The 24,972-nt window shown below is 38.8% G+C and overlaps 1 protein-coding gene and 1 pseudogene across 1 annotated transcript; one reads left to right on the forward strand and one right to left on the reverse strand.

Annotated features, from left to right (window-relative positions):
- The first annotated feature begins 5,453 nt into the window (after positions 1-5,453).
- LOC141617353 (prolycopene isomerase, chloroplastic-like) lies at positions 5,454-7,172 on the forward strand (annotated as a pseudogene).
- Positions 7,173-14,135: 6,963 nt separating this feature from the next.
- LOC141617354 (uncharacterized) lies at positions 14,136-16,493 on the reverse strand. Its single transcript, XM_074434542.1, has 4 exons — positions 16,310-16,493; positions 15,312-16,204; positions 14,676-15,023; positions 14,136-14,447 (listed from the first exon to the last, which is right to left on the reverse strand). The coding sequence occupies exons 1-4, from the start codon at positions 16,491-16,493 to the stop codon at positions 14,136-14,138; spliced, it is 1,737 nt and encodes a 578-aa protein (XP_074290643.1).
- Positions 16,494-24,972: the final 8,479 nt, after the last annotated feature.

Here is a 24,972-nt window from a genome sequence, read left to right on the forward strand (position 1 = left end):
GTAAACATTTAAACATAATTATTATAATTATTCATGCGAGTATATTAGAACAATAAAATTAACTTTTAACGCCATCAACTTTACCAAGATATGACAATATAGTTTTATATTTATATATATCCGACCACTATGCAAATATGATGAACACGCCAGCAATATTACAACATGCCAAATGTATATAACGTATGCAAACAACTGGACTCGTATAAACATTTCACCCTCGATGAAGAATCAAATTAAGCTATCCCATTTTACTCATACTATCATGCCAACAATGTTATCAACTAAGTTTTAATTTTATCACTTGTTAAGATACATAACTACTGAACATGTCTGCTACTATCATCATATAAGGACATTATAAATTCACATTACTAAAGCTCATGAATTAACCAAACAATCGTATGAAAATTCAACATAGAACGCACATTTTAAATGTTTTGATTCACGTTGTAACTTCCAAAAATCACGAATAAATAACCGTTCGATTATAACTCGATTCATATTACTTTTATAAAATACGGAGAGTTAAAAACACATGGGAAAAAGAATTAGGTCTAAAGTACATGAATTCCATTTTTAAAGAATTTTACAACTCAGTTGGTCCAAACAAACATGTGACCGCAATTGGTCTGAAACTTGGGTCAGTTTGCAAAACTTATTATTTAATATAGAGACATCAATATTTTTCGTGGCTTATCAATATAAAAACATATGCGAGTTTTATGATCGATGGAGTTGGAATTATGAGAAAATTATTAATACAATTTAAATGAGGATTTTTACAAAATCGTTTGTCAAAACATCACTGCATAGGAACTTCCTAACCACAACTTACTAAAATATTTATTACTCCTAATCCGTATATCATATAAGCATGAAACCAACGCCAAATGAACACTAACTCCCAAGGCTATCTCTCATAAAATTTTCATCCATAGGCAATAAACAGAAGGAAAATGGCAGTAAGATCAATTAAAGAGTAAAATCAAACAAAACGAGTTTCAGCACTAAGTCGTTCATTTTCTATGTTCCAAACTCTTACAACCATACTATCGATACTAACCCATCCCGACTTAAATCTCACCCTGTACTTACGTAAACATCTACCCCATAGAATCCCTTCGCATCTCGATCTACTCCTTACATCTAAATCACGATTGCTATGACTAAAACATGCATTTCAACAGTGTTTCTAATTACTATCACAATACTATACTAGCATGGCTTCGGGATCACATAACCGCATATTACTAGGCATAATAGTACTATCAGCACATCATTCAACATCCACCTAGATAACTATCATCGACTCGCAATTATTTTCATGCTCACGACTAGCACAACACTTCATTGATTATTAACCTGAATTCGAAAGTTTATTTCTCATTTCCACAACATTATATGATCACGTCATCATTCATACAAAATACTTACCGTAACGTTGTCCTGCAGAATGGTTAGAATATATGGGTCTCAAGGTATACATCAACTCGATTATGCAATAATCAATGTATCAATCAGTTAATACTTAGGCAACGATATTTGAATTTCATGTTCAACCTCAAGCAACTTTTCTACCCTTTCTCTCGTATACACTCGGGGTTTCCGGGTCAAAGGCGAGAGGGCCGCTGGTTCAGTGTGAGGGGGCCCCTAACTCATACCTTACCTTAGTGTGCTCCTAACAGTTCTATCCCGGGGTTCATTTTATTTAGACTCTTCCTATGTTCATTGGGTTTATTGGTTTAGGCCTGAGGATCGTTCGCTCTGATACCACTTTGTAACACCCCGGTTTATGAAGGAGCCTTTAGCAAGACATTCCCTAATAAACCGGACTGTTACCATCTCGGTTTCCCGAGGTAGTGAATAACAAATTAAACTCCAAGGCAAAATTATATAATTACTTTAACTTAATTATTACAAAACCTCTTTTACGTCAAATTACAAAGAACTAACATAAATAAAAGTGAAAGTCTTCTAGATGATGATCTAGCTACTAAGTCTTCTGATCCAGTGTCTCACGCCCACCAAGCTCCCGTCCTATCTCTTAAACCTGTCAAGTCTGCTCGCCAATATTTGGGTCATCACAGGTGTTCACGAATACACAGGGTCAACCACGAGGTTGAGTAGGGAAAACAATAAAACAACAAAATATGATATGCATGCTCCTCCGTCACCTCCATCTCCATCTCAACTCACATCTCATATCTCATACCCCGGACAACCCAGCCATACCGATCCCCGGTAGACTATATATATCGAGGGTAGCCGATCCGCACTCGCGATTGAGGACACCGGGGGCAAGTCTGCGAGAACCCGCCTGGGCCTTATCACAACATCGTCATCACCACACCACATCACCACAACATCCTCCATCTCCAATGCATATGAATGCTCAAAAGAAATTAATGCAACACAATATATATAAATCACTGAACTGATAAATCATAAAATCGTTCCGGTTACCCGATGCTGTGATATCATACTCAATACGATCAATTCAGTCAATCACCTTCCCGTATATGAATCATAACGTAAATCAACAACCATGAATCAAGTCAACACAATTCGACAACAACGGTAATAAGTCAAGTGTATTTCCCTACCTCAAGGTGCCAACAAATCCAATTAAGCAGTTCAAGCAGTCCAGAACATAAAGCAATGAATTTGATTAACGATCCTTCACGAATCCGTCACCTAAAACAATTATAATATTTATAATTACTAACTACTAAATATAGAAATCTCCCAAAGTAGAAGCTACTAAAAATAGATAGGTTACCCAATATAGAGAGTTCCTAAAATAGAAGTTTTCCAGAAATACAATCCCGACACCAAACTTATGCCCCAACTGCTAACTAAAATAACCCGATTAGTGTTTGACCCAACTTCCCAAAATAGAAAGTTACTAAAGTAGAATTTCTTAAAATGGAAACTTTCCCGATATAGTAACTTTTCTCTTTTAACAAACCCGACTCAAAACCCGACTTGAATTACCTAACTGGCTCGGGAACTAAATTGAATAACCAATATGATAATTAAAAGATTAAACGAATTATACGATTGAGAAAACTCGAATCAAACATTTGAACAACTCACAACCCGACTTAAAACCCGTCTTTAATTATTTAAATAACTCGGAATTAAATTAATTAATTAGGCATACGACCAATTAACGAAATTTAACGATTAAACTATGACAAAACCCGTTTCAAAACTAAAACAACCCGTCATCAACACTACCCCCCTCACACGCGCTCCCACGCTCCCACGCGCCACCACTAGGCCGTGTCAACCACCAGCCCAATCCCCCACACTGACCCAGCCACCAACGACCACCACCAGCCTGGTCGACTGCCGCCGGCGAGTCGAACCAGGGCTGCCATAAGGCCGGGTTCACCACCGTGCCTCACCACACGCCCACTGTCCTTGACTCACCACCACCGCAACAATCACCAAACCCCTGCCAAACTACCACGGCCCTGCTCGCCGTCAGCCCACGCACCCAGAAACAGTGGCACCACCGTCTCGACCTCCCCCTAGTCCACGGTGGCGCCACCCCAAACCTACCCATCTAAACCCGTCTGAAAACCACTACATAAACCCGTTTCTACCCCCTTGTCGATGCCGCCCTTCACAGCCACCACTACCGCCTAAAACCACCTCAACAACCACCACCCCACTCGACCCTTACCACCCTACTCCCTTACCCTGCTAACACCCACCAGCAACACCTCCCTAAGCCACGAAACAACACCCAAAAACCCGACATAAATGCTAAAACAGAGGAGATGGGTTGAATGCTTACCTTTCCGCCACCACAACAGCCACCACGGCCACCCACGGTGGTCAACAATAGTCCCTAGCTCATCCCTGCTGTGCCGTCAACACCCATGGCCACTCTCTCTCTCTCTCTATGCGTGAAAAGCTGAGATTTGGTGTTGATGAAGAAGGGAGGCGGGTTGATTGAGTAAGGAATGAGGGAGGCGGGTTGGGTAGGGTTATTAGGGTTAGGGTATACTATTAGGGTTAGGGTTTAGGGTTAAATGGGCTGGACAATTATTGGGCCAGCTCAAATAGTTAGCTCACATTTCGAATTCCATATAAACCCGTCTCAATTAGCTTAGATCGATACAACGCGAGTCAAGTAAAATAACTTAACGTAATTATCGACTAACAATTAACCCGACATAATTTAATTAGTAATATAAATGTATAATAATTAATATATAATAATATCCATTTAATTGATTATATAAAATACGGGGTATTACACTAGGTCTGAAGGAAAGAGGCGGAAATGATTTGCGATTTATCAAAACACGATTATAAACCCTCGCTGAAAAGACGCTACTCGATCGAGTAACCCACTTACTCGATCGAGTGGCTTCTACTCGATCGAGTACCCAAGCTACTCGATCGAGTACCCAAGCTACTCGATCAAGTAGCCTCTACTCAAGATATCTTGGTTTTTGTTTTATTTTGTAGCTCAACATTTGGTAATTTTCTATAGCGCCACTTATATTACGAACTTACACTGCTATAATTGCAGGATGCCATACTACCCTTGTCTGCAACAGTTATGGCTCTTCCTCCCTTATCTATAAGAGGAGATTTGGGTGTTATTTCAACTGCTGCAGCTAGGTATGCACCCTCATTATTGAAATCTTTCGCCCAGATGGGCCCACAAGGAGCTTTGGGTGCTACGAAGCTTCTCAGACCTTTTTCTGAGATACTTGATTCTCTGGAACTCAAAGACCCTTTTGTTCGGAACTGGGTGGATCTTCTCGCCTTTCTTCTAGCCGGTGTCAAATCTAATGGTATACTATCAGCATAGATGGTAACTATTATCTGATAAGTTCCCCATATTTTCCCATGGCATTATCATTTCTTGTCCTAAATTTTGACGGATGCAATTTCAAAACATTTTTCATTATTGACTTATTTATAAACAACCTTTCTGTGTTCACCGAAGGATAAGTTCCGTACATTTGACCCCCTTCACCTCGCCAGTTACAGTAACCCTTGTGACACTAGGTCAATATTGTTTTAGTATCAGTTCTGGCTTAATCTTTCACAATCTTCAAGTACTAAGTGGAAAAAATCCATCAAAATGCAAGATTTAACAAAATCCGTGTTTATGTTTCTACATTGTCACAATTGTGAATTGCATGGTTGCACCTTTTGATTCAAAAGAGATTTTGTCCCAATTTACAGATTTACATGTTTGCTGAGTGGTACAAGCCAGGATGTGTTCTTGAGTATCCTTTACAAGGAAGCGGAGCAGTAGTTGAGGCATTAGTTCGGGGGATTCAGAAGTTTAGGGGAAGGATCTCCCTTCGATCTCACGTTGACAAAGTTGTCGTCGAAAACGGTCGACCAGTTGGTGTTAGACTGAGAAGTGGTCAAGTATGTTTAACATACTAGCATGATTGGAAGGCACACACAATATTATGTATAGAGTAGAAAATGATCTTTTTGACGGTCTACGATAATTCATTGTTAGCTGACCCCTAATCGATTTGGGATTGAGACTCTATTGTTGTAGAAACTGATGTTTGTTCAGCTACGCCACAGTTTGTACGAGCGAAAAAGGCAGTTGTGAGTAATGCTTCCATGTGGGACACCTTGAATTTGGTGCCTAATGATGCTTTACCCAAGTCTTTCCAAGAGAGGGTTAAATCAACTCCACAATGTGATTCTTTCATGCATCTTCATCTGGGTTTTGATGCAGAGGTAAGCCATAACCTGGTGTAAATTGGTTAGATTCATTTATCTCCGATCTAATGCTTCCCTACACACCCTGAGGTCGTGCTTAAGCTATTCAATTAGATTGCTCACTTTGGACTGTGATGAATTTCTTCCTATAAATTTCTATTTCTAGTTGAGCTGAACTACTGCTGAAGATAATTTAGTTGGTTGATGTAGTTTTGGTGCTATTTACATTATGGTTGCTCAGAAATTGCCTCTTTGGGTTTCCAATACATGGGCGAGGCTACATAGCCCAAACTCCTTACTCCATCGTAAATGGGATCGCCATAGAGGCACCATAGTTATGTTACTGATGCATTTCTTTGTAACCTCATCGAAATTCTAAAATCCTCATTTTTCGGTGTAGATGATGTATCAAAGTGTTATATCTATGTCTGAATGTTGGGTGTTGGACACAAATGCACGTGCTGATATGGAAAGTCAGAGCAACCTAAATCATTGATTGTCTCATTTATGTGTTAATTTTCAGGGAGTGCGTGAAGACCTTGATATACACCATATAGTTGTAAACGATTGGAAGAGAGGAGTTGATGCAGATCAGAATGTAGTTCTGATATCTATTCCCAGCGCAGTCAGCTCAGAGTTGGCACCCCCGGGTAAACATATATTGCATGCTTATACACCAGGAACCGAACCATTTCAACTGTGGGAAGGGCTTGACCGCAGAAGCGATGAATACAAAAAACTCAAGGCAGAAAGATCTGAGGTATTTCTTTCCCTCCTTCGCCGCTAATTCATTTCTGGTGACCCCAGGGTGGAGTTATTTTTCATTTTGATTAACCTAAGAGTGGAGTTAGTTATAACTTTGACGACCCAGAATTTGAAAATTTGCTCACTGTGATGGACTTAGTGTAAGTTAGTTCATCAATAATAGTAAACTGTTTAGCGTGATGAAGTGCGAAGTATAGTTAACAAAACAAGCCCGAAAAAACAGGTAATATGAAAAGCAGTAGAACGAGCCGTAGGTCCAGGCTTCAGCAGGGAAAAATGTGAGGTGAAAATGGTAGGTACACCTCTAACCCATCAAAGGTTTCTAAGAAGAAATAGAGGAACATATGGACCTGCCATTGAAGCCGGAAAAGGGACATTTCCGGGACATTCAACTCCAATACCACAAATGTATTGTTGTGGTGATTCTACATTTCCAGGCATTGGAGTTCCTGTTGTTGCTGCCAGTGGTGCCATTGTGGCTAACTCTCTTGTTTCCGTCTCTCAACACTCTCAACTTCTTGACGCGGTAGGTATATAGTATATGAGCTCGACATTGTATCTTATAATTTTATTAACGGCCGTCATATATAATAAGATATTTAAGACCAATATAATTTACACAAGTACTCTGTAAGACGGGCTTACACATGTTGATTATTAAACAAGTTCTTTTTTTTGGCAACTATTACCTACTACTTTGTAATATGGTTATGTTTGGATCCGTTTTACACTATTCTTATGTAAAACTGTCTTACACGATACTAACAGTGCATAACTTGTTACTCAAAGCAGCTGGTTTCCAAGTTTGGAAGTTACAATATCATAGGAACGACTGGTTTTGCATCAATATTTATTAATATTTGTGTAAGGCGGTTTTAGACTTGTCCCTCGAGAATCCTATATTATAGACTCGATACTCATATTATACAGATTTCAGTGTGCATTAATATGTTACTGACTTATGAGACAGGTTGATGTCAGGAGAGAGTAGGGAGTGTGAATTTGGAAATCTTGTGATTCCTTTTCCCCTGGTAGGCTGCTAGGATCATATCATGTACAACATGAATCAATTAATGTAGTAACCTGCCAACTACTTTTTAATGTACTTGGTAACTTTGAACGTTACATTTACGTGCACGTTTTGGCTCTATTGTGCAATTAAATTTGACTTGATTCACAACAATCAAATAAAGCAGTTGTACGATTTCAATTAAGACACGCATATCCATATTCATATCCATATTGAGATTAAAACTGTTGAAATAGCATTTTGCTTTGGTCATTTCTACCATGCCTAACCTGTTTTAAATTCAATATAATTATGTCCATCTTAAACGGAAAAAAAGAACATACATTGGATGTGTACTATTTTAGATTTTTTTCTTTCTTTTTTTTTTTTTTTTTTTTGAGCATATGTGTATTTGTTTTCGAATGTATAATCTACTTACGGATCTTAAACAAGAATTTGAGAAATGTAATTTGAGAATTGTACAACTACTATACATTTATTCGAACTTATGTGTAATTTTTTGTGAGTTTTCTTAAAGTTTAATTTTTTTTATGTTTAAGTGGATGAGTTCAGATACTTTATAATATAACTCAGATTCTTTAAAATAAGACTCGAAAACTTTAGTATAGAGATGAGATTCGACACCATACAACTGGTGGTATAGTCTACTAATTGAGATTTAAAGTCAGTGGGAGATGAAAAATTTTCAGCGGAGACGAATAGGTAATAGTATTAAGCAAACTCGGAAAAAAATATCAAAAATATTAACTAAAAATTTCTAAAAGTACATTTTGTAAGTAAGTTAGCAGCCAACGCTACTGCTAGCCTCCCTCTCACTCTACCACAGCCTTTAATGCTTAAATTAGGTTGTCAATTAGGCTTATCCGAAGCCTACAATCAAGTAGATAATTAGGGAAGTTTTACCTAATAAATTACAAAAATGAGAATTTGTGAATAAATTGTATTTTCAAAATGTACAATGAATATGGACACATGGTCTAACAGTTCGGCTTTCATGCATGCATTTATACGCGAGGCGAGAATGAAGTCGCTATGGGGTGATAATTGCTCTGAGTTTGAGCCGGAAAGATGGATTTCGGATCGAGGTACGATTAAACATGAGCCATCAAGTAAGTACTTGATTTTCTATACGGGCCCGAGAAGCTGCATGGGCAAAGATGCGGCTCTGACCCAAATGAAGATGGTTGCAGCCACATTGATCCATAATTTCCGGTTCGAGCTCGTTAAAGGTCAGAAAATCCAACCGGATGTGTCCATGATTTTGCACGTCAAGCATGGATTGAACGTCAAAGTTCATAATCGATGGACATGAGACAAAAACAGTTCAAAGTTTGTGATTCATTTGTCTCTGTCGTCCATGCATGCATTATTCCTTAGGTATTATTATTACTATGAAAAAATTGTGTTCTTCGGAAGGATCGTCATTCTTACACTTAAAAACAATCAACAAAATGAAATATTATAAATGCTTAAGTATAAGGAGTAGAGTCCCCGCAGAGGACACAAGAATTTTTCGTACTACTACGTAAAATCTAGCTAGCTACTATTGCTTTCTATTGTGTTTATTGTACTTCATGTTGTAGTTTAGTTGTGTAATATTTGTAGCTTTTCTATTTTTATTTCCTTTCAAATTTCCTTATCAACTTCTCACATGAAAAATTAGACAAAACATGCGTTCATGTTTGATAATCTATCAACAGTTGGTGTCTTACCAATTCAGATCAATTAGGATCATTTTCAGTTTTCCTCTTTCTCTCTCTCTCTCTCTACCCTTCTATTACTTTTCAATGGCTCAGGTTTTATCTTAAAACGATCAATTAGGATCATTTTCATTCTTCGTTGTTCTAAGGTTTTACTAACTCCATTAGGCTTATCCGAAGCCTACAATCAAGTAGATAATTAGGGAAGTTTTACCTAATAAATTATGTCTATCCCTCTTACTAAAGTATGAGTAAGGACGTTTATTGTTCCTAATGAACAGTACCAAGGCACATCACTTTACTCTTTTTCACTTCAAAACGCAGCGTCCCATACTTTCTTCAATTCAATATTTTTGCCTACCTCTCACCTCGATTATGTTTTACTCTCAAAACCTCCTGCATCAACTTCCTCCTATTCAAGCCCTCTCCTCCATCAACCCCAGATTTCCCTCACGAATTTGCCAAATGGACACCACGATAACCGCTCCCTTTACCAGTATTTTTATGTTCCTCTTGCTTCTCTCTATTATCTTAAACTTACCGTCCATTTTCATCGGTATTTCTACATCGTTTTTTGATGATTATTTCAGTCCACTTTGCGCTCAAAAGACAGCCTTTTACCATTATTTATGCCAGATCTTAGCTAGATTTTGGTTGTGACTTTCTTCATTTTCGATTTTTGTCGTTTACTTTTTCTCGTTTAGTGATCTTCTACTTCAAACCCCAAATTGTGACACCCTTAGACACCGCTAGTTGCAATAGAAAATCTCATCTCAATTCCCGTCCCTTGGGATCCGACCTTTACTTGCCTCTTTACTAATTGTAGAGTTGTTTGTGAAGTTATAAATTGTGTTTTGGTCTAGGTGCTCCTAACGACAAGTACCGAAAACTAAACCTCTTCGAGAGTCCGATCAATAAATGGGGGTGTTACAAAGTGGTAACAGAGCAAAACGATCCTCAGGCCTAACCAATGAATAATAATGAAAATAGGATGTGTCTAATAAAATGAACCCGGGTAGAAACTGTTAGGAGCCCCTTAAGCTTGGGATGTGTAGGGCGCCCCTCACACCAAACTTCTCGCCCTTTCAGTTTTTAACCAGTTACCTTAAGAGATATTACAGTGTGGGGTAATTTAAAATGAATATTGCTTATTTTGTCTTAGGAGTTTTGGTTGCCTTGTTTGAAAATTGTTTTCATTGCTGACTGCGGTTACGGGGACGTAACTTTTCTTTAAAGAAGAGGGGTTTGGATAAGCATGTTGACATGAGAAAAGTATGTGGCATGTATGTGGGAGGCGTAATTATGATTAACATGCGATGTATTACGGAAAATGCGTGGAATTATGAAGAATGTGATTTGGTTGATTTCTCGAAATGTTACCCTTGATTGCTTTGGTTGCCATTTACTGCCTGTTTAATATCTTTGCACGAAATTTTTATGTGTGGAATTCTTGTGAGTTAGTTTCATATGCCGCTGGTTTCATGCTTAAATAATATACGGTTTAGGAGAAATAAATATTTTAGTGGACAGTTGTCAAAATATTCTTGTACAGTTATGTTTTCGTCTCATGTTTTTGTAAAAATTGCCATTTAAAAGTTACTTATTGTTTAGATATGATTTCAACTCCACTATTTTAAAGATTCGTATATGTTTCTAAATTGATAAGCCACGTTGCAAGATAATATTTTGACATTTTATAGTGATTTTTACAAGATGACCTAGATTTCTGACAAGTTGCTATTAAATTTCTGTTTCGACCAAATAATTTGTAAAATTCATTATAAATTGATCATATGAGCTTTGGACTTAATTATTTCTCTGATGAATTGTTAACTCTCTGTATTTTCTAAAAAGTATAAGTGCTCAACAAGTAATTATGTTATTAAATACTAATGATTTTTGGAAATCGTAACATGTTTTCTTATCCTTGAAAATGTAAGCTTTTACACCTTGATATTTTGATGTTGTAACTTATACGAAGTAGAATAATATGTCTAGTGATATGCGGAATGTGTTGCCCTAAGCCTATATATTTACATTAATTGGATCCATGTTTAAGTTAGACCTCGTTAGTAAGAAATACACGCGCACGTAATAAAAGGTAATTCATGGGTTGTTGTTATTCATTTATCCATCAATCGATGTTGTGTTGAAAATAATAGTTGTCTTATGTTACAATGTGTATTACATGTTTTGTGGTGTTATAACAAATGGTTTGTTTATTCCTGTTGTTTGATATCCCGAACTTCGAGGACGAAGTTTATTTTTAGGGGGAAGGAATGTGATACTACAAATGTTTGAGTTATTATTGTGACATATTGTGATAAGATTGGTGTAGTTGATAATAGTAAGTGGTTAATTGTGTTATCATGTATTATGATAAGTTGGATGGTGCTCAGTTGAGTGGACGTTTATAGATGTTGTTATAATATGTATGGGCGAACTTCGGGACGAAGTTCATTTTAAGGGGGGAAGACTGTAATACCTCGTAATTTAATAATGATTTATGAGAATAATTTATGTAATTTAAATAAGTAATTAATGGCATTTCTAATAATAGTAGCAAATAAGACGTTAATTAAATAAAAAAAGTAAGTAAGCAAGTCGAGTATTGAACTTAGCTAATAATAAGGCCTTGGACCGTGTGTTATATTTAAGTGGGCCGGTTTTGTTGGCCATATATATGTGTTGGTGGGGATTCGTATCGGGATTTAATAATAATAAGAATAAGAACAAGAATAATAATAATAATAATAATATTGGTAATTCCTATATTAATTGGAATAAGGCAATAGTTTCCTAATTGGCATCATAAACTCTCTAAACCTAGACTATAAATACTAAGATATCTAAAAAATAATTCACAAAGATAGAAGAAGGAGATTTAAGAGACGGAAGGAGCAATTAGCGATAAAAGGTAAAGATCATCGTAATTTATGTTTATATCGTCTTAATGACTTAAGTTATCGTTTATTCACCGTATTTACCACTGTGAACAGTGTCGTTGACCTTAAAAGTTGCCCTTGACCGTAATAATTCTAGTGGGACCAACCGTGACCTTCGTCGACCACAGTCGGTGGCAGAATTAGTGTCTAAAGGGGCGGTTGTCGCGGGATTTAAGACGGAATTTTTAGCTTGCGTGTTTGTCGTATGAGCATGGGACTCAGGTGGTTGGTATTGTCAGCGGGGGGCAGTCCTAGTGGTGGTGTCTAGGTGGTTTCAGGTGATGGTTGGTATGGTGGTTGGCGGTTGTTGCGTGTTGTGTTGTTATACGGGTCTTGTGACTCATTTCTGGGTGGTTGTTGGGTGTCATGAGAGGTCGTGGCTAGTGGTGGGACCATCGTGGGTCAACGGAGACCACAGTGGTGGCCACTGGTGGTCATGGGTTGGTGTAAAGAGGTGAGTGTGTGTGTGTGTTGTGGTTGTTGGTGTCGGGTTTAAGGAGGGAAGTTAGGGCGTGAGTTTGTGACTTGTATGTCGGGGTTGTTGGTGGCTGGGAAGGTCCAGGGACACCGTGGGATGGGTGGCCAACCACGATGAGAGTGATGGTGGAGAGTCGTGGTGGGGCTGGTGTTGGAAGAGTTAGTTGTCGGGTTTTCGGTATTGTTGGTGATGAGTGTGGTTGTTGCTGCTAGGGTGTGGGTTGCTGGTTGTTTGTGGCAGTCATTGCAGGTGGTTGAGAGACTGGTAGGAGGGACTTATAGTGGGGGTTGGGTTGGATTTGAGGTCGTGTGTTGGTAGTGTCAAAACACAGGTCTGGTTGGGGTGTTAGTCGTGGGTACATGGGTGTGTATGGTTGGATTGTTTCATGTGTTTGTAGTGGGTTTTGGGTATTTTGTTTATGGGTTGGTTTATTTAGTTTTATGACGGGTTTTTACGTAATAATATATACGGGAAATAATTAATATAATTAAATTATAATTGATTAAAATAATTCATAATGAATATAATTTATAAATTATAAAATAAGAGTAATGTAATTAATAAGTAAATTCATAATTGCTATTAAGTGACGGTTTTGTGGTGAAGTATTTCTGAGTCGTGCTTGAGCTGCTTAATTGGATTTGCTATTGGATTGTATTTGCTGCGAGGTAGGAAACTACTCAATCTTGTCTTCTTTATGTTATTTCTAAAAGATGGATTAAATGTATGTTGTGGTGAATTGGTGAAGGATGAGTTTAACTGTTTACAGCGATATTTTATTATCTTGCTGGATTTTCTATCTTATGCCATTATTCTATATCATGTTGGTTTGGTTATATTAATGAGAGTGTCATTATTATTGATTGTTATTGAAGTTGGGAGATGAGTTTTATGTGAATCCAGACCGTGTGTCTGAGGCGGGACTGTGTGTCCAGAGTATGACCAGACTGTGTGTTTCAGGCGGGACTGTGTGTCCTGAAGTATGACTGTGTGTCTAGAAGTGGCGTATGACTGTGTGTCTAGAAGTGGCCGTGTGCCGTAGTGTGAAGTGAACGGAATTGTGGTGGTAGAATTTATTTGTGTATCAGTGATATTGCAGGTTGCTTTATTCTTATTCATTGTTTCGTTTCCTACTCAACCTCGTGGTTGACCGTGTATTCGTGAACACATGTGATGAACCATAATGGGGAGCAGATTTGACAGGTACTAAAGATTAGCTGACTTGGGAGTTTATGGGAATGCGTGAGGACTTTGCCAGTCTTCCTAGAAATCTAGACCACATAGATTATTTAATCACTTATCTATTTCCGCTGCGAGTTGTATCTTATTTTATATTAAGTTTTGGTTTGGTTAAGTTGTAACGAACATGTAATCACTAAATTTTGCTTAATGTACTTTGGTGAGTTGGACTTTGTTATTCACTACCAGGGAAAATCGAGATGGTAACGCTCTCATTTACTTGGGATGTCTAGCTAAAGGCTCCTGAATAAATGAGGGTGTTACAGTGTTCTATTGTGGAGTACTTCTGTGGGTAGTCTATCGATGATGAATGCTGCAGTGCGCACACAATATCCCCAAAAGGAGAGAGGCAACCCAGAGCTAAATCTAAGAGCCCTGTTAATTTTCAACAAATGCCTATACTTTCTCTCCACTACTCCATTTTGTTGAAGTCTGTCCACACAACTGGTTTGTTGCCATGTCCCCTTAGACAATAGGAACCTTTCACTCTCTCCCTCAGTAAGTTCCAGAGCATTATCAGACCTTAAGTTCTTGATACTTTTCTCAAATTGATTTTGGACAAAATGATATAACTAAATTAGGAGTTGAGACACTTCAGACTTGTGTTTCATTAAGTAAACCCAAGTGGCTCGTGAGTTATCATCTACCAGAGTTAAGAAGTATTTATGTCTGTGTCTAGTTTCCTTTCTGTAGGGCCCCCAGACATCAACATGGACCAGATCAAAAATATGAGAAGCTTTGCTCATTCTGATAGGGTAAGGCAAGTTGGTTTATTTGGCCATAGAACAAGTGATACACACCCTGTGATTATTCTGGTGAAGAGATGAAGCCACACAAGGTATGTGTTTCAATTTGTGATTGCTAGCATGGCCCAACCTTAAAGGCCAAATATCACCATCCTTTTCATTAATAATTGGCAAATCCTTACACAAATCCTGAGAGGCATCAGAAGTATTGAAAATGATACCTTCTATTTCATTCATGCCAGTACTAGAAACAAAATAAGAGTTAATATTACATAGTTCAGAGTTACATTTCCCAACAGAAACACTTGCTAGACTAGTTTGAGGTGAGCTAGAACTATTAACTAGATAGTAGATGCCCTTGTCTTCTTTGCCCAGAGCCCTAATCCTCCTGGTATTAGAGTCCTGTATGGCACAAGCATGCTCATAAAACAAAATAACACATTGTCCATCCTTAATTAGTTTTTGCACAGATTACAAGTTATGTTTGAATAAAGGAACATATAAAACTTTCTTTAGTTTCATTCCATTTTTCAGTTGAAAAGAACCAGTGTGAGAAACATGTCAGGCACCACCATTTGGCAGGTTAATTTTGGGTTTTTCTTTTAGCTCTTTGCAATTTTCTAAGAGTCTTAAATATGATATCATGTGATCAGAAGCTCCTGAGTCAATTATCCACTCATGGGATCTGACATTGACATTATTGCAAGAGATGAGAGTCATACCTGCAAAGTTGGCCTCCATTTCATCCTCAATTTCAGGATAAGTGCTCATACCTTTCCCTTTTTGGTTGCTCATCAGTTGCTCAAACTGTTCAGTAGTCAGAGTAATAGCACCTGCCATCTCAGCACTTGCGTCACCAGTCATAGCATTGGCAGCCATTCTCCCTTTGTTAGGATATTTATGAAACTTGCCTTTGCTTGCCCCAGCTTTGTATCCCTTAAAACCAGTCCCAGCATGTTCATCAGTACTCTGGAAATTAGCAGCTTCAGGCTTTGCTGGAAAATACTTGGCCATAGGATAACCAGCTAGATAGCCAACCACTTTCCAGCACTTCTCTCTGACATGACCTTTCTTTCTGCAAGCAGTGCACTGAGGTCTGGTGTTAGATGGAGTCTGATCAGCAAAGGAAGCAGCATTCTCAGCTTCACCTTTCACATTGGTCTTGTAATTTTTCCTTTGTGCTTCTTCCTGTTGAAAGAGGGCAGCTGCCTCCTCAGCTTTTAGGAGAGGAGTCATCATGTGAACATTGCTTCTCATGGTGGTATAGGAAGGATTCAGGCTATTGAGAAACTGAAAGAGTTTCCTTTCTTCCTGCTCTTTGTGCTGAGCATCAAGAAAAGCCCCTATCTCAGGGGTCATTTCACTCATAGGAGGCCAATCATTCATCAGCTCTATGTTTTGCCACAGGATTCTGAGATGTGTGAAATACTCACATATAGTCTTCTCTCCTTGCTCCAGATCATCCAGCTCCTTGTTTAGTCTGAATTTTCTGGCTCCATTGCTCACAGAGAACTGCTTTTGCAGATAATCCCACATGTCCTTTGCTGTTTCAGAATACATCACATATCTCTTGATTTGTGGTACTACATTGTGAAGGATCTAGGATATCAGAAGACTGTTGCAGGTCGCCCAAGATGCTTCCCTTAAGGGATTATTGGTGGGCTTCTTCACCAAACCAGTCAGCATACCAAGTTTTCTCTTGGTGCAAATGTTGATTTCCATTTGCCTTTTCCACTCATGATAATTCTCAATTCCAGAAAGTTTAGTGTCCACCACTATAGGGTGTGCACTCTCAGCTGGATGGAGATAGAGAGGATCAGAGGTTTCTACGGTTGCATTTGCGAAAGGAATAAGAGATTCATATGAACTCATTTTTGTTGTAGAATTATTTGAAACAGGGAAAGAAAGAAGGATAGAATGCTTGTGAATGAATGAATTTCAACAAGCCAACGTCCAGTTTAAATAGACTGGATGTGTACTTCAACCATTAATGCCCAACCATAATTGGTTATCAGTCTCCTCATCCTTGAAGCTCTGATACCATATTGAGTTTATTGCCAATGAAGGAAGTAGAAGACTACATTCATTGTTAGAAGAGTTTTTGGTTGAATTTTCTGATGATATATTCAATAATACGAATGTATATTTTGTACATTGCTACTGACTTGAGTATATACTCCTAAAGTAAGGATAATAACCATTGAACAATTAAGTTAACTAATTAGTCTAATCTAGTTAATAAAGTTGATGGAAGACAAGCTAAGTACAACTAATAGCTACTATTAACCATCGTCCTTCTTTCTTCCTTTCTGATGAATGCCATGGACTGTTGGTCCATGGTGCATGCTTGTCATAGTGGCAGCAGTACATGGTACCTTCTTTTCTCTACAAGTACCCCTAAGAAAATTGCCCAACTGTCATTAAGGGATATTCCTGATCAACACCAATTTTTTTTTTTCTAAAATCCTTATCCCAAACATTTGCAGAGCCTTTTATGGTTTGGTTAACAACATAAAAGTTTTGGGTTTTTTATTTTTTTTTTCACAATGTTTTTAAAATTAAAATTCCAGCTACCACTTTTTTTTAAAAAAAAATGTTTTGTCAACACAACCTTTAATATAATTTTTTTTTTTACCAAACACGACATTTTGACCGGATTTTGTCAATTTAAAGCATTTCTAAATTGCATAAACTGCTATTATTATCAGCATATCATGACATTACTTTGCACAAAAAAAAATATCATGACATGACTCAGTTCACTTGATTAGTTGTAGATTAGCTCTTTTTTTTAAATCAAAATTCAATAGGATGAAATATAAAAATTAATTAAAGTATCAATTTAAATTTTATAAATAATATTATCACGCATTGTGCGGGATCTAGACTAGTTCTTAGTAAGGGCTATTTTTTTGTCTTGATTAGGAGTATTCCATACCGACAGTTGGGACAATCTCTTTCAACGTACTAAAGACAATTTAATGAGTAGACCCCTCAAAAGTTCAATTTTTTCATTTGTAAGAGTTCGGAATCGAACCCCAAACACTTATTTAAAAGATGAGTACACTTACCACTTAGACCAACCAACTTTAGTGCTAAAGGTTTTGGCTGCTCAATAAAAACTAGTGTATTATTGGGTTTTGGACTTGTAAGTAGAGTAGGCAATGGGCCGTGCTGGACCGGCCCGCGTGTCGGCCTGTCGTGCCTTCCTCCAAAATTGGCCCGGCCCAGGCACGAATATTGGGCTCCTCGGGCCGTGCCGTGCCAGGCCCACTGATCCATACCTACGCCGCGGCCCGCTCAAGGCACGGTCATTTTCTTGCTCGGGCCGTGCCTGGCCCATGGGCTTCTCGTGCCTTGTCCGTGGGCCGGCCCATGTGCCTTAATATTCTTTTTTATTTTAAAAAAAATGTTATATTATTGATATATTTTTAGTACTTTTTGTTTAATAAATGATGATTAATCGTTTAAATACTCCCTCCAATTCGCTATAATGTTCCCTATTTTCCAAAACGGATTATTCAAGTAATGTTCCCCTTTCCTTTTTTGGTAACCTTTTTCTCTTATTTTATTCATTTCTCTCTCCTATAATCAAACCCCACACAACTTTTTTACTCCTATTTTATTACTTTTCTTAATGTTTTGGCCCCACAACTCATTATTTAACTCCTATTAATTCATCTCTCTCTCCTAACATCAACCCCACCAATGTCCTTTATTCATTTTTAATAGTATTTCTTAAGTATCGTGCCAAAAGCAAATGGGAACAATATAACGAATCGGAGGGAGTATATATTTTATTAAATATTAATGTATTTTTTGTTTAATAAATGATGATTAATAGTTTAAATATATATTTTATTAAATATTAGTGTACTTTTTGTTTAATAACTGATGATCAACGGGCTGTTCTTCGTGTCGGGCCATGCCAGGCCCTGCCAGGCCCGCCGTGCCTGGTGCGTGCCGGGCTTCACCGTGCTTGGGCCGTGCCGTGCCTGGGCACAGATTTCTGAAGAAAATCGCGTCGGAGCCCGTCTGAAGTCCAGTTGTGCCGTACCCGTGCTTCCTCGATTTTCTCACCTGGCCGGGCCGTGCCGTGCCTGGCCGTGCCGCCCACCAGCCCGCGGCCCTTTATGCGAACTCTACTTGTAAGTGAAATGAAAACCTCGTAAAATCCAAGTAGCCCCAGCACAGCGTTCTTCACCCTTCAACTCTCCTCTTTCTTTCCTAACTTTTTATTTTTACCCTCCTCACAAAAAAAAAAAAAAACTCTTCCAGCTTCTCTTCAGGTAATTCCCTTTTATTTTACGTCTGTTTAATGGATATTCATTAATTTTTATTATGCAAGTTTACCCAGTTGCTGAATGATGACCACCTCCAAAAAGCATAATTATAATTTATAATTTACCCGCTTATTTACTTACTTTCTATGTTATTTCTGTTAATGTGAATTTTATTGGGTATTTTAATGTAATTGAATGATTATTTTCATATTTGTATGTGGAGCAAAAGCTGTTGAATAGAATCTGGGACCGTCATTTAGATAAACCATTGGGATTTTGTTGATTTTATTGGCTTCCAGGTTATGCGAGTCCTTAGCTGGTAAAGTGATTAGGGTTTGAGTCCTGTCTGTAGTCCTATCCTTGTGACACGGAACGAAAAAATTAAGACGGTTTTGCAGGTTAAACATGTTGCTAAAGAGTGTAGAGTAGACACTATGGTATGAACCTTGGTTGTTTAGCTTGCTGGTTTTGATGTATAATTCATTCTGTAGTAGTCGTCTGCCCTCGTCTTTTTAAGATTAAAATATAGCTATAATTGCTAAATATCGCTAGAGGTGGTTATTCCACCCCTTCAAGTGCTAACGTAGTGGAATATTCTGGCATTGTGAAAGTATGGTGTATGCGTGTAGTTGTTAGCGTGGTGTCTAGACGTCTAGTGAATCCATAAAAATTCAAGAATTGAGTTAAAGGAGAGTGTAAAAGAGTTACAATAAAAGTTTTCTTCTCCCTCAAATAAGGTAATATTTTCATTTTTATATGAACCCAAAGACACTATTCTTTCAGTTTGGGATGGGAATTGGAATATGGTGGAGTAGAGCAATATAACCCGCTTAATCATTGGTTAGATACTTAGATACAAAATTAAGTAGAAAGGGGAGGGATAGGGAGGGGTGGTCGACTAGTGCGTGGTGTTTTTCTTCGGAATCTTTTGTATGTGGAGGGATTTTTATTTGGCTTGGAAGGGGAAAATTTGCCTCTTTCTACCCACCTATTTCTCTCTAACCTAATTTGCTATCTAAACAAGATAAATTGTTGTTCTCCTTTTTCCCTCCATCCAAACAAAGGGTAAAAGTCGCTGGATACAATTAATAATTTAAGTTCCTAGGTATTTCTAGGACAACCTCGTATTGATTGATTAAAGCAACTACTTGCTCTGTAAATTTACGAAGTTGGGATGTGCGTTGATCCTCGATAGACGATAGCTATCAGGCTCCAATATTCTATAGCCTATAAGTTTATATGGCAAACACTAGAAAATAACCAAGGAATTAGTGTTCCCAGCTTCAATATTTTAATATTGTGCCTGGGAACTAGAAGTCGAAATTCAATATCAGACTTGGGCCTATTCCATTCTTTGGGAAGCACGACAAGTTGGAATTGGGTTCAATTCTTACCAAATCCAGCTCATCTGCCTGTCATTCTAATTCACACATATCTTTTATTTTCTCTGTCTTCCTTCTTTCTCCCTCTCTCATCTGTCATTATAGCTACTTCAATGGTTACCTCGAGCACTATTATCAGTTTCCCCATTTTCACGTCTCTTTGTTGCTTATACTTTTCTCTAGTCAGTTCAATTTCTAGGGTTTTTCTTATCAGTTTCTTGTAACATTTTTTTATTTTTTTACCTTATTTTTAGGACTAGTTTTTCTGCGTAACTTCAATATTGGTTTTAAGTTAATGATAAAGAAAATTTGGTTATTTTCTTAGGTTGGTATCTTGCCTTTACATGTTCAGGAACGCAATTAGATAACTAGTTCGAAGCACAATGCTTGTGTTTCATATTTTGAATATACAGTGTCATCAATCATCATTTGCTCAAAATATAGGCAAGTATTGATGTTTCTCATGTGCTATTTTGATTGCAGTAGGTAGTTTTTATCTACCTTCTGCGAACATCTTTTCCACAATTTTATTGAAACAAAATTGATCAATTGAACACTTGAACCATTAATAAGGAAGCCAATCTTGATCATACGTATTAACATATATCTTTGTTATTTGGATTGTGGGAAATGATGCTTTATATGCAGCGCTGCTGCTGCATGATCTAATTGTGTTTTTGTAAAACATTTGGTATCTGCACTATTTTTATCTTCTTATTTGATATTGGGTCTGTGACACCCCCATATACCAAGGAGGCTTAACAAGACCTTCCCTAGCATATAAAGGCATCACCATCTCGGTTACCCGAGGTAAGTAATCATCAAAGGTCAATAAAAGAACATTCAAAGTTATTTTACAAGTGATACAACCAAACCACTAAAACAAAAGGTACAACTCGTCAAGCTATATAACTACTTCTGACATTACTCGTGAAGACTCATCCCTGCCAGAACTCGCGCTACTACCCAAGACAACACCTGCTAAGACTGACTGCTCACCATAAGGGATCACGACAGACACAACAAAACAAACAAAAGACAAACCACACAAGGTCAGTAACTGAAGAGACACACAAACCACAGGCACAACAAGACAGAACAAAAACATACACACAAGCCACATCTCCTCCAACTAATCACCGTCACCGACTGTCCACTAGAACAGCCCTGCCAGTGGGGGACCGCAGCCGTACCCACTAAATCCCCGCTCATCATACCGAGCGATAAACCCTGTCCCATTAATGTGCACATCCCCTCCGGTGGCGGGTTCCACGGAGGGCGAAACTAGGGCGTGAAGCCACTCCCGCAAGTGACTCTACTCAGCCGAGGACGCACCTAAGAACCAAAGACAATCAATCACAAACAGCTGCAATACAACAACAACCAACAAAACAGCATACACCAACCGATTACCACGTATACTCAGCCACAAAGTCACAACAACAATACAACAACTGACACACTAGACCACCAATAGAAACTGAGTAGGCGAACCTACCTTTAACCAAAAGCAGCGATTCCTCGATCAACCATACGACATCAACCAAGCAAGCAATCCTTATACAAACAGTATACAAGCCTATTACTACCAATACAACCCTACAAGGAACAACAAAGAAAAAAATGATGATGATGACATACCTACGCATCCTAGATCGGCGTTAAGACCGCTACCCGACTCAAGCAACGCATCCCCAAGGCACTAACATCCTCAGAAGCTCCCATGGAAGAAGTTATGGTGAAGGGATGGGAAAAAAGCGGCATCTAGGTCTGAAGAAAAGAGGCGGAAATGATTTGCGATTTATCAAAACACGATTATAAACCCTCGCTGAAAAGACGCTACTCTATCGAGTGGCCCCTACTCGATCGAGTACCCAAGCTACTCGATCGAGTAGCCTCTACTCTATCGAGTACCACACACTCCTAAGGTTAAATAAGACACAAGGCACCTCTTGCACGCATTCCTAAAGGTTATCACCGGCCCAAAGGTCGGTCAAGGTTGGTCAACGAGTCCCTAAAAGGACGGGTATTACAGTCTTCCCCCCTTAAAAAGAACTTCGTCCCCGAAGTTCGACTCACCCACTCCCGAACCACAAGACATGACATCAAGGTCGACATCACCGTTTACCTGACATAGGGTCACAGCTTCTCTAAAAACATCATCCCACTACACCATCGTCATCAACTTTCTAACACACACCACATGTTCGAACCTTCAAATACCGAACACGCTACATGTAGCCAACAACCCTATCACAGACTCAACAATGTATGATTCATAGGCACACAACGTAACTACTAATGACAACCTCGCTACTGTTCAAAACATCGTCGTCTCATTAGGACCATCTTCTTACTATAACACAAAAAATTTCTTCCACAAACATTATAATAAGCTCAACTAATTTTCTCAAACATTAGAAACTCAACAAATTTTCACTTAACGCAACAAATTTCTTCCCTAAATATTATGAAACGCATATACTATAAAACGCATTAGAAATATAGTAAACTATTCTAAAAAATTATTAGGAATAATTATAGACTCGTACATGAAATATAACAAGGACGTTATAAAACATTACAAACATATGAGAACAATTGTTATAGTTTCGGCTTTTTCCTTTTGCGACATTACTCTTCCCCTCTAAAAAGGAACTTCGTCCCCGAAGCTCACCATCAAACGACCTTCCAGCCACCTAACCGGACACATGTCGCAACTTATCGACATTACTAACTAATTTCAGTTAGCATTAACTTATATACACCGACTACTTAAGAGAATGATTATCATTAATCATGAAAGACATGCATGTAACAATTTGTGTATAATGTAAGTATGGAAATTTTAGGAAATAAGTAACGAGTCTTTTCGATAATAAATAAGTTAAGCTTGCTTGTAAACATTGATGATTTAAAATGAATGCAATAAAAGAAACCTTTGTGTCACATCTATTCCCACCAAATGTCATCTATAAGTCAAGCACGGACCCAAGCATAACCAATAGGACGACCCGGACATGTTACTAATCTTCCATAACTATGATAAACATCAAAATATGCAAAAATAAAATCATTCAAACAATTCATTTTTCGCAAAGTTCCTGTAACAGTGCTACTCGATCGAGTGGGTTAGGCACTCGATCGAGCTGGCCCTACTCCATCGAGTATATCAGCTACTCGATCGAGTAGCCCGAATTCAGAATGCCTCTAAGTCGTCACATCTGCAGCTACTCGATCGAGTGAGGGGCACTCAATCGAGTGGATTTAAGTCACAAGCTACTCAAACTTCTCTAACACCATATATATATTGCATAATCATTAGTCGGGATGGTAACCCAACCACAAATCCTGCAAACAAGTCTAGAAAAAGCAAGTACGGACTTATGGCCACCAATACAAACCAAATACGATAAGTACGAAAAGAGAAAGTACTAACCAAAACAAAGTAACATCCAACACCACTACAAACACGATAAAAGAAACAGAGTATCACTTCTGCTGCTGCTGCTCATCCATGACATAATCCTCATCTCCACCACCACCCGAGGTGCCTTCTCCTGATGTGCCCAAACCCATATCACCACCGGCTCCAGCATCTGGTCTCACGTACCAAGGGGTCAAGCCGCCGTAGGGGTATGACTGAGGTTCTCCCCATGTGAACGCGTCCACCCCGTAAGAGTGAAAAACCCCGCTGTAATCCCCAACTCCCCTCCACCAAACCGGATGCGGTCCCGAGGTCCCAATGCCCTGAGCATACGCCATCTCATGAATGTTCTGGAGCGTCAAGGTAGAGGACACTCTCTCTGCCAGGTAGCTCTCACGTGTCTCTGGGGTATCAAGGTAAGGGTAACAAGGAAATGGGTGTTGTGGTGGTGCTGCCGGCTGTGGCTGTGTCTCAGCCATCCTCTCCCGCACTCGACGTGGCCCTCTCCCTATCCAAGGGAGATCCTCCTCAGCTCTCACATTCTCCCCCTTCCTTGGCTCAGGCATGACTCGGAGGATCTCCGGGTCGATGAAGTACGTCTGCCTCGCAGGACGCGCCTCAATCTCTTCCTCATCAGAATTGGCAGCTACCACTGCCGCAGGTAAAGGCTCTGTCGGTGGGAGGTGCTCAGGAGCTGGTATCTTCATCCAACTCATTCCCCATACCCTCCATGCTAAACTACCATCCTCCAAAGTTCTCAACCATTTCAGGTCGAGGAAGTAATCTATGTCCATGGTAGGGACCGGGGTGGCTAAGGGAATGTACTCCGAGGAAGCCTCAAAAGAAGTTAGCTTCTCAGCTAAACGTGTGGCGATAGCACCACAACTCAAAAACCTAGTGCTAGAGGAGGCCATCAAGGCAAGACTGGCACATACTATAGCGGGAGCATTGAAGGTCACTTTTTCAGTCCGCTCAGGGTTAAGGTAAGCCATCAGAAGCAACAACTCGTGGGAGTTCAACTTACTCATATCAGACCTCTCGTAAAGGAGACACGACACGGCACGGAGAAAGATCCTCAAGGTGAAATGCTCCACATCATTGATCAACATGTTGCTAGCGGTGGGAGCTGATTTCCCGGTGATACAGGGCATTGTGGGAAATATCGGTATACTTCCATTAACATTATAAGTATTATAACGAAATTATAAATATGAAAACTAGTCATAAATGAAATTTGCATAAACAAAAGAGAAGAGATT

The sequence above is a fragment of the Silene latifolia genome, chromosome X, assembly GCF_048544455.1.
Source record: "Silene latifolia isolate original U9 population chromosome X, ASM4854445v1, whole genome shotgun sequence".
Classification (NCBI taxonomy): Eukaryota; Viridiplantae; Streptophyta; class Magnoliopsida; order Caryophyllales; family Caryophyllaceae; genus Silene; species Silene latifolia.